At 41.8% G+C, this 14,624-nt stretch overlaps 1 protein-coding gene across 1 annotated transcript in view; it reads right to left on the reverse strand.

The window, feature by feature from the left end:
- The window catches only part of cspg4 (chondroitin sulfate proteoglycan 4), a 104,462-nt gene extending 91,269 nt beyond the window's left edge, over nt 1-13,193 (reverse strand). Inside the window, exon 1 of the mRNA XM_074678618.1 lies at nt 13,056-13,193. Within this exon, the coding sequence (XP_074534719.1) occupies nt 13,056-13,131 (76 nt within the window). The 5' untranslated portion in view covers nt 13,132-13,193. The remainder of the gene's footprint in view (nt 1-13,055) is intronic.
- Nucleotides 13,194-14,624: the final 1,431 nt, after the last annotated feature.

Consider the following 14,624-nt stretch of genomic DNA (forward strand, 5'->3'; position numbering starts at 1 on the left):
TCAATTGCGCTAGGTGTTAATGCCCCATTTAAGAGGAGGTTGTCCTTCAGACCTGAACTGCAGGGGGAGCTCAAGGGGTCTAGGCTTCACTCATGATCACTACTCCTGTGTCCATGTTTAAAACAGCCTATAGTTTGAGGTCTGATAAGACTAACTGAATAAAAATGGAAATTTAAGGTTAGCTTACAGCATAGCTAGAGAGAGCTGCTAACATTGCCATGGACTCCAAAAACATCCACACTTTGTGAAACTAAGTAAATTAAATCTAGAATTTGCTGTCAAAAAAGGTCTGTGGCAACAAGAACAAACAATTATGGGGCAAATAATATGATATATAATGTATCAAGTTGAGACAGGGATGAGAAAATAAGCTATTTGTAGGGAAAACAATATTTTCGAGTTCTTTATAAACTTTGTCTCACTGCCAAAGAGTTAACGGCTAAACTCTTTCATCTTAGCAGAGGCTGATATCTATTTTGGCTGTCAAGAAATTACAAGAAGCATGAACCTATTAACTTTGGGACAGGGGTAGCTAATTGGGTTAGCATAAAAATATAGCCTTTAGCTTACAGTACTGCTTTGTTAATTTCTAGCCAGACAGAGCTGCTAGCATAACTATGCTATGAGTCAAAAAAGACCCCACACTAAAGGACTTCCTGTGTGATACAGACAGTTTATAGTATTAAAGTTCCATAGCTTCAACAGTAAAGTCTGTTACTTTCTGTTTTTTGAAGTCGGGTATTTTTCTCCAAAACCTCACAACTTTGTCACACTCACTCAGTGAAAACATCCTGTGTTTATCGCTAGCCGCTTGCGGCTAAAGCTAAGTCCCTTCTTCTTAAAGCAAAGGCTAATCACTCCTTGGAGTGCTGGACTAATTATAAGCACAAGAGCTATTAGTTTGGAGTCTGATGTCTCATGATTAACCACTGCGGCCTTGTGCTTGTGAGTCATGTACCCTCTGGGCTGGAGGGAGTCCCCGCACTCACAGTGGAGTTCTCTATATTTAAAATAGTGAGTCATATTCATGTGCGAAATATTGTCCCTGCTGGACTTGTAAAAATAGCAGAGTCTCTAAGGGATAGAGGCAAGAGGAAGAAATTTAAAGCATGTGAGAGCAACAGGCATTGCATGAATATAAACAATACACAAGCAAACACATTTGGTGTTATTAAGTAGCTAATGCGGCGCACTAGCTAGCTCAAAAGATTCACAGAAGTTGTCGTGAGATGAAGGGCAGCCAAAAGAGAAAAAAGTCAACACATCTGACAGCAAACAGTGTCTGTTTTCACACAAAGCATTCTTCAAATCTCGGCTAATTGCAGCACGCTCACATTCCTTCAGCATGGTTGTTTTTGTCTATATTAGGCAAGAGAAGAAGCAGAGGGACAATTTGATTCAAGCCTCCAGTTCTGGCTTCCTGCTAACTGACCAAAGCTGGCTCCAGATGTTGGAGTGGAAACCTCAGGCTTCTCCTAACACATCTCAGATGAATCAGCCCAACACTGGAAACATTTCCCATGATTCACACTGGTTTTCCAGCCTCATGTTACCCCACTGGCCACAGCAGTCTGCTTGCACACATCAGGGCATGTGAGGTACATGCGACACCGAGTGTTCAACAAAACCGGCATTGTTCCCAAATCTGATTTAGGCGTTAATTTATCTCATATGATGATGTTTGATATTATCTGATAATTTTACTAGCCGATGGCATTCTTGATAAACATGAAGGAAATGTCTGAGCTTTGATCACAGGGGGGAAACTGAGTTAATAAGTGCTTTTTAAAGCCCTTTGGGGTAAGCAGGAATGTTTTCCTTTCCCTCTTATTCATTTATTTTCAATGGATAAGCGAAACAATAGCAGCCTGAAAGGCACTGATTGTTCTTCACTCAACCAAAAATGATAAAACAGACAATTCTCTGACAAAAAAAAGAAAAAAAAGAAAAGAAAAAGGAAAAGCCCATAGAGGCCACTCATATCGGGACATCTGGTCATGCATAATTCCTGCTTATTGAAAACTTGGCGGCTCTGTGATGATGAGAATTTTCTCTGGAGTTTTCATTTTGGGCACCGCGCTCCCCAACAGCTCTTATCAAAAATAAACATGCAGAGTTCAGCCGCTGCAGCGGGGGGAGGAGTAGAAGTCTGTCTTTCTCCTGTCAGAACAGACACTCAGATTTTGAAGTCCTACTGCCGGGCTCTGTACACACATTATGCTTCTAGGTATTGTCTTTTTGAGTTTCTGTTTTTATATTCAGTAATCAAAAATAATCCCATTTTCATCCTGTTGCCTGCTGCTGGAAAGACTCAATATCCTCAAAAATATCATGAATCAAATCTAATCTACTGTTCCAGATTTCTGAGTATGTCAAGCTCTTGGCTACGAAAACAAACTTAATGTGAGTGTGTCCTTTTCAAGCCCAAGCTTTTTAAAAGAGTCTCCTTCTGACTAGTTTCTGTTTCAACTATAGGAAGACTGCCCATGTCACTGGATGACATATTCATACTCTATGTTATCTGGTAAATAAAAAAAAAATAGGTAAGAAAGCTTGCACATTCAAACTCCCTCCCTCTTTTTTATTGGGAGAATGATGAAAACAAAATTTTGGATGCTGCATTGAAAATATCTTCACATTCTTATTACAGTGCAGTCATCTGGAGTAAATGCCGACTATTTTTCTGCTCTAACCTCATGCTGCTGTAGGTAAACTTTGTCCTCAAAATTGCTCTAATTTGGAGACTCGGTAATCACAGTTTCCAAACAATTTCAAATCCCAAATTGCCACTTACCAACCTGAAATCTGGGTGTAGACCAGCCGTCACTTAAGTGCCAAAAAGCCCCGTCCTCCAGCCTATCTGATTGACGTGAATAGGGTTAAAACAACATGGCAGCACACCATGAGATGCCCTTTGACCTCTCATCCAGGGCCAGAATCTGTGCTTGTGTTTATGTACAGAAACTCTTTTGTGTACACACCCAGGGCTAAATGAGGTCTGTGTGTGGGCCGGCTCTGGGCTTTAAGCAGATCATGGCCTTAAAATATAATCCAAGCAGCCTGCCGGTGACAGGCAGCAACCTCAAAGAGAGCAATGTGGGAAAGATCATCTGCCAGGAGAGTATAGAGACCTCAAGGCAAGGGATGTCTTAATTTATTTATCTTTGGGAGTTTTTGCATCACAATGAGAATGAACCGAGCCATGATATGAGCTACTGAGGTCAGTGAGTCCTCTGCTGCTGGTATGACAACTATTTTCGGAGACTATGAGAATCAGATGGAGAGGGGGCTTTTATTTTGGAGGGGTCATGCAGCTGTTACATCTGTAGTCCTGCTTTGGATAACTGTAGTACTTCAAAACTATTTCTCCTATTTAATACTAACAACATTATTACCACATGTTTCATGCTTCGTTTGTGACAGTTATAACACTGAACTTATGGAATCGATTGTGCAAAATATGAATCAAAGTGACACTACTGATGGGATGCCAGAATGATAAGAAGCAGATTGTTTTCTAGGAAACAAAGAAACAGAGCTTCAAAGAACCAATAAATGGGCCTTGGGGCTGTCACATGCCAGTTCAAGCTGTGCTAAGTTACTCACTAGAAATGACTGCTAATCCTGTCAGTGTCATTTCAAAATAAAGGCATTTTACCATCCCAGCTGGGGACTTTTATCATTAACAAATTAAGAGAAATTAAACATGTTTAACATGTTAGCAGCCTCCATCAGAAGTTTCATCAGCTATAGTAGCTCAAGTGACCACACATCAGGGATAGCCTAATTCTTTCAATCATCTTGGACTGGCGACATGATCCAGTATAAAGATATACATGTTGTTAAGCCTGCCCAATTAGCATGCTAAACAAAACTAGCATTTTAGTCACATTGTTAATTAACATGATGCTAACAGAAGCTAACAGTTTATCATGCGGATCTTCTCGTGCGGATTGAGTTAATCTGTTTGTGAAAGTTAAAAACTGCCATCAAGGGGATTTGGCAATCAGCCTGGTAATCAGCAGTGTTGGGTGTAAGGCATCACTTTGTAACACTTTACAATAACATATCTACTTTTTGGGGTAAAAAGTAGTGTGATGTGTTACTACTGAAAATATGGTAACGGAACATAGTTTCTTTTTCAGTTGGGCTCAAAATTACTTTTCCCAGGGACCGATTTGACAGCAACACTGCCTCAGCTGTACATATGCACAATAGCCATGGGCTCTCAAGCCACACTGAGGCTGGTGCTCGCAATAGCGGCGGAGCAACAACATAGACAAATGGTGACTTCTGGGGGGATATAGGTGTCCCCATTACTTCGAAATGTTTAACTTATGTCTTATTTTTGTGTTTTGTGTTCACTTACATGCCCAAAAGATGTATCTAGGCTGGTATTATTATTTTTCTTGGCAAGTACTCTGTAGTATTTTCTAAAATAAATAAAATAAATGAAAGAATTACCTGTTATGACCTCCGTAGTAGAACTTTATGTAGGCCTATACACATTTAGGAAATAAGATGGGTTTCTGCACAAAGTTGAGCACCATAAAAGTAACATAAAAAGTTTCTTTTCATAGAGAGTAACTATGTAAAGTAAGGGACTACTTTTTCAAGGAGTAACGTGTAACGAGAAAACACTCCTTTTTAAAAGTAACTTCTCCAACACTGGTAATAAGCCACAAAATCTTTCAGTGATAATGATGATAGCTGCTCTGACACAAAGAGAGGAGGTGAGGCCCTGTGAGGCGTTAGAGTAAACAAAAGTTGATTTGGGGCATTTTATGACTTTAATTAGGGAGGACAGGACAGTGTAGAGCATATAACAGGATTTGATTGGGGAGTGACATGCAGGGAAGGTGCCACAGGTTGGATTCAGGCTTGGGCTTGCCTCATAGAGCACCCAACTACCAGTGCACCACAGCCTGCCTTTTTACCACGATGACTCTATGACCAGTACACGACACCAGTAACAGCAGTGAAACCTGTTCATCATCCATTCTGAGTATGTAGTATAATCAAAATATAATTTTTCCTCAAAGCTGCCTGGTTGTAGTTTCGCCTTGAGCAAAGTCAAATTTATATGGAAGAAAAACAGCCAGGAGACCCACTAAATGATTCAACTTTGACTTTCCCACCTGCCTCAGTGAGAGGCTCATTTACTGTAAGTTTCCCTCCAAATAAAAAGATTTATGGAATTGAACTCAAAGACTATTGGTTTATTTGCTCTCTGTATTATTATTGGACCGGTGTTGAACCTTTCCTCTTGCAATCATTGTGGACATGTCAGGAAAGGTGATAAATGTGGTGACCTGTGCTACAACAAGATCCCATGTTTGATAAAGTGGGAATTGTCCTTTAAATAGCTGCAGGTGGTAAAATCCCAATAATGTGGCTCTAGTACACTTTCTTGTCATTAAATATTTGAGGCTTTAAGCTGAAGCACTAAACCGTCTCATCAAGGTTCATCGTCCTCCTCAAGGACACATCTTAGCAGGACTTATTGAAGTTAAAGGAGGGAAACATTTCCATTATGTGACAAACACTGTAATCAGCAGGCAGACACCCTGCCTATCCAGTGTCAGCAGGTCAGACTTAAACCCTACCTGTAACTACAAGATGAAGTTAAAGAGCAGAAGGAGGCTGGGCAGGTTGCCTATACAGCTAACTTTAGATTCCTCTATGATGTTTTGCCTTGGGCCAGAATCCCCTCCTCAAAAAAACACTTAATAAACCATGAGTCACTGAAACTTTCTCTCTGAAAGTGCCGGATGGAGCAGCAGGCAGGCAGAAGTGTGGGAGGTTATATCTTATTAGAGACATTATCAATATTGATTGCCTTCCATGCTCAGAGATGTTACCAGGGTCTCATTTTCATGCAGCCAAAAAAAACAAGCTCGTCAATAAGTCTCTCGAGGTGCAAGAGTGACACATGAGCTGAGCAGGAGTCTGAGAAGAAGTGCACCTCGCAAGTAGGAAAAGTAAGCCAAAAGTCCAGGATCCATAAAGTTTCTGCACTTTTGTCCACTAAAAATATCTACTACTCTAAAAGTGTTTGCTTTTCTGGCTCCGTCTCTGTCACAGAGTTGCTATATCTGCCTCCAAAAACAGTTTTATGTTTCTATATCAACAGTGCTAAATAATCATAGCATTTACTTCTCAGACATTTCTCACAAGGTTCAAGTGACCACATATTTTCTGGATGTTGAGCCCCCCTCCTGTCACATATGGAGGCATGTCCGTAGAGAGAAAGCAGACGATGCTCCCTGCATTTATAAACACACAGATTTTCGTGTTTGGATTCACTCCAAATGCCAGATTTCTCTTCTGTCCTAACATTGGCGTGGTGTTTAAACTAAGAGGTGAGCGCTGGGTGACAGAGTGCATCTGTGGGACCAGCACAACACTAATCTCATCAATTTCCCAATGCAAATATTGGACTTATTAATCCTCTGTGCAGACACTTGCAGTCACACCATCCTCTCTGCCAGCTCTCGAGGAACACATGGAGGCCTTGTTGCAGACACTTCACAAAGCCCAGGCAAATTGCATGTTTATTTTTCCTTGTTACCATGGAGACGTTATACTCAAGGGTAGATAGCCGGCTCATATGCAGTCTCGGGATGCAAATCCTCTTGTTAAGCTGTGCAATTGAAAATGCAAACACATCTGACGGCAAGACTTCTCAAAAACACAAAATCTGCTTTCCTGTGTGAGAAAATGTGAATCTGCAAATGTTTGGATGCTTTATTTTGTATTATGTGGACGACTTAAATCAAGTAAGTGAGTGAGGGTGTGGTATTGAACACACTGCTTTCCTTATTCCAGTTAAAAATGCTTTCTTGTCGCTTCTTGTTTCACACAAATTGGACATTTTTCACGCAAACACAATTAGTTCAGCAAACTTAGTTGGACAGAATTTTTGTGTTCTCCTCATTTCGTCTGCTGGTCCATCTGTTCATCTGTCAGGTCACATTTGTATTCCTCAAAACGCCAAATTTATACAAATGCATTTTCAGATCAGCACAGCCGACAAAAGGAGAAAGGCACACTTTGTAGACGGGGTGGTAATTGGGCAGAGAAGAAGTCATTAACCTTCTTTCACAGGGGAGTGGCAGCGGAAGTGGCTCCCTCAGAAGCACGTTACTTCCCTCCAGATTAACATCCAACTTTGTATTTCTATCAACAAACACCAAACAACAGAAAATACAACATCCATTTCCATGCCAACACAACAGAGTGTAATCACTGGAGAGCAGTTTATAGCTTGGAAATAACTACCCTGCCTGTTTTTCCCCAGTGCCTGGTGAAGTGGTGGTTGAAGTGCCGCCTTAAAGGCCCCTGAAATGATACCGTGCTGGAGGCTGTTTTAAAGGAGCAGGAAGAGGAACATGTCATGTCCAATAACAGATAGAGCCATGATAAAGTGAGCAGCCATTGATTTGGGGAAAAAGTGCCGTCTCATGGTTAGAAAATTCAGGAGCATGGCGCTTGTCTACTTTTAATGGAATAAAAAACAGACATTGAGTGCTTTGAGTGAGCTGATACGCCGCAGTACAGAACACTGCCTCTTCTAAAATTAACCCCTTGGTTACCAGTGCCCTTTTCTGTGACTCATCATCAAAACTGGGCATAATAAATCAAAAACACAAGTCTGTTTAATGTTAATCTGTAAAAAAAAGAGTTAAAGATAGTCCACCTTCCCGTCCTCATGCAACAGAAAGTTTTCCCAAGATCAAAGTCCTGCTTTTGTGCAAGTTGAGTTCGATCCATTTTACCGCTTAAGAGCAAGGTTTAAATCAACTCATACACAGATGCTGCTCTTTGTGGGAATTCAGGTTCATTTCAGTGATCTGGATCATTCCTCTAAGCTCAGTAAGAGCCGATTCTAATGGATCCATTCATGCACATGTGCCAGTTTTCAGAGCTGACAGGCGAATCACACCAGATCCACATCTGATCTGTCACAGCACCGGATCTGAAAGGCTTCAATTCAAGTCAATATGTAAAATTCAAGGGGCAACATCCGGTTAGTAAAACTGAAGCTATGTAAAAGTGATAAAAGTTGCTGTTCATCAAGAATCTGCTTGAGGCTGGCTGCAAAAAGACTGGAAGGCACGCTCACACCCAGCCATAAAAACAGACTTTTACTGCATTTAAAAGCACAATTACAGCCTGGTCCAAAAAACGTCTTGGGTCTTAAACGCTGATTTCAATAACAGCACAATTTGTACAGTGAGTGACTTTTTTTTGGCAGTTTAGAAATTATTTGGATAATTTCATTGTCTAATCAAAGACACATTCCAGGTCATGTGACTGGCTGGTGCCCTAGTTGTTTGAAAGGACACACACAGCCTGCATCATAGCAAATGTGGTGGTGTCCGCAGATTGGCTTTATTTCATGGTTTCAGGAACAGACGGGCAACGTTGCGGATGCTATGCCCATGTTTTATACAGTCTATGGTTAAATCACACTGGCTTCGCCCTGCATGTCACAGTCAAGGTCCTCCAGGGGTGCCGAAGCAACAACCAACCATTTAACACAGAGCAGATCAAGTTGAAACCGCATTGAAACATCCGGTGACATTCATAATAAAATAACCTGTGGGGCCAGTTGTTCAAAGAATTTAATCCAGATCAAAATTATCCGGATTTGGAAATCCCATTTCATTCTATCCAGGATCAGGTAATGAGTTTTATGCTAGTTTTTCGAAGCAACATTGGATTGGATCACTCTGATCCAGATACAGTTTTCAAGATTATCAAATCCTGATTACTGCCCTCTTTGGTGATCAGGCTAATTGAGTTTTTTGGGGGTCAAAGTGATCCAAATCCTACTGAAAAGTTTTAAACAACACAAACTGAGGGTTTGATCCAGATTAAAACTAGGGTTGGATTATGTGATCTAATCCAATTTTGAAAACCTTCTTTCCTTTTTGAACAACCCATTTTCAGGATTTAAACCAATCCAATAATCATAATCCGATTGGATTACCGTGTTGATTCCAGGTCATACTTCACTATATGATGACTTCAGAAATCGACTAGGTTGTGGTGTTTTGGGTCCAATTAAATAAATATGAGTGAGAAGAGACTTATCATCGGAGTGGGAAGCGCGGGGAACTCTTGGCTGCGTGGTGAGTCCAGTGTGGATGTGAGTTTATGGACAAGGGACGCCAAACCACGACAGAATAAAAACAGAGCAAAACTGAGGCTTATCTGGTTTGAGTCTGGTATAAATCGTTGATAACACGTCACTGGCTGCTCCCTGCCACAGAGTGTGGGATCTGCTAACATAGTGCTACATAGCTGCAGTTAAGTCAGGTAATGGGAAAACAATGAAATTCAAGGAAACTTAAAGGTTCAACAACTGTTTCAACAGAGATATAAAAATAACACCTGTGGTCAGCAGAGTTATGATAGGTCTGGTTCATATTGTCAGCTAAAATACACCACCCACCTGTCGCTCATAGTAAAATAGAGACCAGAACAACGTTGGGCGGCTCTGAAAAGGGCATGAACTGGTTCAAAATGAAGGCAAAGCTGGATGATACCCGGGTGTTTAAAGTCAGCTCTATTTTCTGGTTTCTTTTATAAACTGCAGAAACTTGGACCGTAACACTCACTATCTGCTGATACTGGCTGCACACTACACACACCTTAAGGGAATATCATTTAAGGCAATGCACTTCTGAAAGACGTGGGCAGGTGCTTTGTAAGCTTGGATAGGTGAAGGTGCTGTTATGTTATCGCTCAGTGGTACAAAGTTGAATTGAGGGTCAGGCATCATACAGCTTATCAGGAAGGCCTTGGAGCGTGAATGCTAAGATACCTCGGCTTTGAAACATTACATTTCACATCTTTGCACATTTTCTTCATGTATTCCACGACAACAGGAGATTACAGAATTGATTTGGTGAGCTGCTGCTTATGCTCACACTGCATCGTAATTGTTCCTGAGGCTGCTGCGTGGGCGGAGGAGGCAGGATGGCGTGAGGCGATGGAGAAAACGCAGAGAGGGAAAGAAAGAAGAATGTATTCTTAAAGGTAGAGAATGCAGTGACAAGAGACTCGAGCATCTTGTGACACAACATGTGACATTTGAGCAAGAAACGAACCCCCCTGTTTGCCCTCCTGCTGGTCGGTGGGAGACTTCCCCTGACAGCTTGTGGCCGGCGTTTGGTGAAGCGCGGGAGGGCCAAAATTTAATCAGCGACTTGGTACATCTGGTCAACATTAGCATGTAGCTCTCTAGGGTCAGTGGGCGAATCCTGTTCACACTGACGCTGCAAAGATGCCAGCAGATAATTAAATGATGGGAAACTCTTCCTTCATTGAGTCTGCCAGTTTTTTCAGGCATGGTTTTGAATAGTTGAAGATTTGATTCAGCAGTTATGGGAAATGAGATCTTGAGATAGCGCTTGCTGTATGAACTGTATGAACTGTATGTAAACCCAGAGAAGCAAAATGTCACTCTTTATTGACTTGTTTGCTCAGTTTACAGCTAATTCTTCAGGCGATGTTTCAGTGGAGTTTATCTATAAATGAGCAAACAGAAGGGCAGATGACTCCTTTCATGCTTGTGGGGAACAGATCACAACTGAAGGAAGAACTAAATCCAGCTCTCCATAGGAGCTTTGATTCTGTGCCACCAAAACAAGGCGATACTCCTCCGTACAGATCAAGAGCCACTCTTTCACTTAAGCTGCCAGTGAGACGCTCACAGAGCGGTTCGCCGAGCCTAATTGGAGTGGAATTTGCAGCGAGAGATTGAAGATCTGACAGCCGGCGGGGAGACAAAGGGCTCCACAGCTGCTCGAAGTCGAAGGCCCATCCTGCCAACTCACCATATGTACACTTTTTTCTTTTTTTTTTTGCTGAGGTGAGTTGGTTAATCTGTTTGAAGACACTCTTTCATACCAGATTGGCCTCACCCAAACCCTCAAATTCAGCACCTTTCATTGCAGTGAAAGCAGCGGGTCAAGAAAGGGCCTCGCCATTACAATAAAGGCAAACATTTTTTATTAGTGAGTAAAATGAATAAGCTCCAGTCAAAAAGAAGATTTTTGATTTTCTGTGTGTCTAGAATTACAGACTGTTACCATGTGCCAGGTCTGGGGTGTAAACAAGTGTTCACTGACTCTAGCCACACCCCCAGCCAGCAGGTGGCAGCAAAAGAGCTATATCCCTTTCACTGAGACATTAAGAAAGAAGCATGCAGCATGAAGGATCAAAAGCTTGGACCAGAGTAGCTTTAAAGAGGGGGTATTCTACTCTACCATATTTTAAACATAGATAAAAAGTAGCAATCCTGGATGTTCATACTGAGTGTGTGCAGATTTTCAAACCACTACATCTTCAAATGTTGCAGAAAACCCTGAATCTGTCAGGAAACTGCTCAAACTGGTCTGTTCCAAAAATATCACGAGATCTCAACGAGATCTTTAAAAGATATTCACAAGATTTGTTAAAATGATGAGGTCATCACTCGAGGGTCACCTGACTAGTTTATGACGTGTTAGAGAAGCAGGCCTCAAACACCAAGGTATGCCCATAGCTCTGCCTCTGAAAGGCTGAAAGAGGGCTGGCCAATCAGAGGGAAGGGGGTTTGTGGAGTGGGAAGCCTTAAAGAGACAGCAGCTTAAATAAAGCATTTCAGACAGATGCTGAAATAAGAGTTTTCTAAACCACCAGGGTAAGGAAATATGGGACTTAAAAAAAACACCCTCTCTTTAAAATATCTTGGTAAACCAAAAAAAAAAAAGAAAATAAAAAAGAACGTGATTGTTTTTAAGAAACTAGTTTTCTTTCTCTCCTTTTTTTAAATAAATGGAAAAAAAAAAACACTGGAGTCACACAAGTGTTCAAATCACTTCTAAGAAGAAGCTTAATACATGAACAAATGTGGCCACAAATGAAATAGGTTAATTCAGCTCAGCAAAAACACACAAATACCTCTTATTATGTCATAAAATGAAGAAAATTAAGGAATATATGTATTTTAGATTTTTTGTACTATCCCTCGGAGAGACAGTCATCTGCTACTGTTTCATACACACTTGTGGTCAAGTTAGTCAGAGCAAAATGAGTCATTAGAAGAATTTTACAAAAAAGGGAAAGAATGACTAAGGCCATAAACTTACTCTAAGCTAGACCAACAAGTTATGTTTCTCCATTCAAACCACAAAGAAAATCTCTTCATTCAGATTTCCAGTGACAAGTTTTCTGACATCGATCCATCACTAACAGGAGGAAGAACTGCTGCATCATATCAGATCAAGAAAGGTACATCTGTTGCTGACTTCATGCACTAAGGAGCCATTGTACGGGCCTTGGCCTCCCAGCATCCCCCCTCCCAATCTCACACACTGCCTCTCTCACTCCTCTCCCAGCCCCCTTCTCTCCCCCTCTTTCTCCCTCTCCCCCCCCCCCCCCTCTTCCACTTTCATCTCTCCTCTCTGGCTGGACAGGGAGCAGCTCTGCCTCCTGCAACTGTGTACGCTCACATCTGAAAGAGCCATTCATTGCTGCCGGCAGAGGGACCTGAGCTCACCTCCTTAACCGCAGAGGGCTCCAGACCTTCACTGCCTTTGCCTGCCTTTTGGCACCTCGCTTTCAACGCAAACATTCTCAAGGTAAACGCGCTCAGAGTGAGAAACGATGAAAAAGCCTCTGCGTTAGATGACAAATCCACAGATGTTGCCTCAGACCTTGGGCCAGGGTGAGACCCTTGGCACATCTTTCCCCCTCATGTATTGAGTTTCATCCAAGAAAAGAAAGATTTCAGTTCTGAGAAATGAATGGCATGAGGGCTGTGGGAGCTTAAAAGTCAAGAAAATAAACACAACCTGTTGAGGAGTTTACTTAAAAACTTTTTTCCTGAGTGCTATTTTGGTTCTAAAGTAAAACTTTGTCAGCTTGAGTCTGAGGTGGTTGCCTTGCTATGATTTATGTATTTGGGAAGCCTCTGACAGGGACAGTGATCCGATCTCCTCCAGTGCATCCCTGACAGAGAGGAACAGGACTCAAAGAGAGTGATTTGCAGCAGCACTTACCTCCATGACCGGGGCTGGGGAGGCAGAGCAGCAGGGTCAGGAAGGCGCCGGCCAGGACCGAATGCAGGGCTCTCATGTTTGCGTGCTGAAAGTTAAGTCCTCCACTCTAACGTTAAAGACACTCCATTCAGAGGGGACTGAATGAGTTTTCCAGTTTTGGGACCTGCTACAGGATACTCCTCTATGTGGAGAAGGGGCAGGGCTGGGGAGGGACCACAGGAGGGACGCCCTCTTCACTCAAACCACCCGCCTTCTGCAGAACACTTACACACATACACACACACATGCATCTTTGGAGTTTGAAAAATCATATCCTGCCTCTCCCTTCTGCCCCTGCTCTTACTAATGCACCCTTCCACATCAAGAAATGACAAATATAAACCCTCACAAGCTTCCTCAAACTGAACACCCACATAGCAACACAGCATCCCTGTCTCTTTCTCTCAGTCCTGGATTCAGAGAACCTTCTTTTGTCTCACTCAATAATTGGAGTGGCCTTCAGGGACCTGCAGCTGCCTCCTGCAAGGATAACCCTTTTACTTTTAATTAAAGACAAATCAGGTGGCCAAGCTCTTTTTTCCAGCCTCTCCCTTGATCAATGTCTCCTTCTTTATGCTGCTTTTCAACAAGCCTGCTTCTGAAGCTAATTAAATTGCACTTTAGCATGGAGAACGGGTGGGCTGTGTTGTAGCTCCTCTGGCTTTTTCTTCTCCATTGACGTGCAGTGATGAAAAAGTTGCCCAAGTTATCTACTTCAATTGTGTGAGTGTTGCCGCTGATTGTTTCCTACTCCTGCTTCCTTTTTCTTTTTTGGGGTAATGAGCGTGCACACACTCCTCAGAAGGTTTAGTATTTTCTGGTTGGATGCGAAGATTAAACCTCGAGTTCACTCTCATTGCCTGAATGTTCAATTTCACCCGTCTCACAGTCAGCCAGTTAGCAAATTATTCCTCGTTCTTTCTGATAGCTGAAATGGGAATACAATTAATATTTCCAAAACACTTCCTCTCAGGTGTGGAATAAGTTCACAACATTAATTCACTGCCGAGTGCAGCCCGTGCAGTTCAAAATGAGTTTCTCTTTTAAGCTGAACAAACAGTTTTTTAGAAATCCTCCTCAAATTAGAGAGTAGATAAAATGGGATAAGACGGCACAATGCAAAAGAATAAAAGATGCAGATAATATTAAAGGAACAGTGTTTTTCTTTTATTGCTAGTTGAGATTTTTGTTGATAAATCAATGAATCACAGTCACATTGATGCAGGTTAAAATGTTAAGAGCTGAGAGGAATGAGAAATAGATGATCATAAGCTGATACCTCCAAAAACAACACGCCCCTGATAGCTGAAACTGATAAAACCACTGATTTTCCTTTTCTATTTTAAGAACTGTAGTTTATGCACACCTGAGCAAAAGGAGGCTAAGATGTAGTAATATAAGATTCGTGTACAGTGTACTAATGTGCCATTCTTGACAACAAAATCAATCATATAACTTTTCCCCATCACTATGCTGTTGAACTGAGGGGCCGTTTACACGACAACGGTTTTAGGGTGAAACGCAAAAGTT

This window comes from Halichoeres trimaculatus, unplaced genomic scaffold (genome assembly GCF_033239565.1).
Source record: "Halichoeres trimaculatus isolate MK-OKI-2021-1 unplaced genomic scaffold, fHalTri1.1 fHalTri1_scaffold_10, whole genome shotgun sequence".
NCBI classification, from domain to species: Eukaryota; Metazoa; Chordata; class Actinopteri; order Labriformes; family Labridae; genus Halichoeres; species Halichoeres trimaculatus.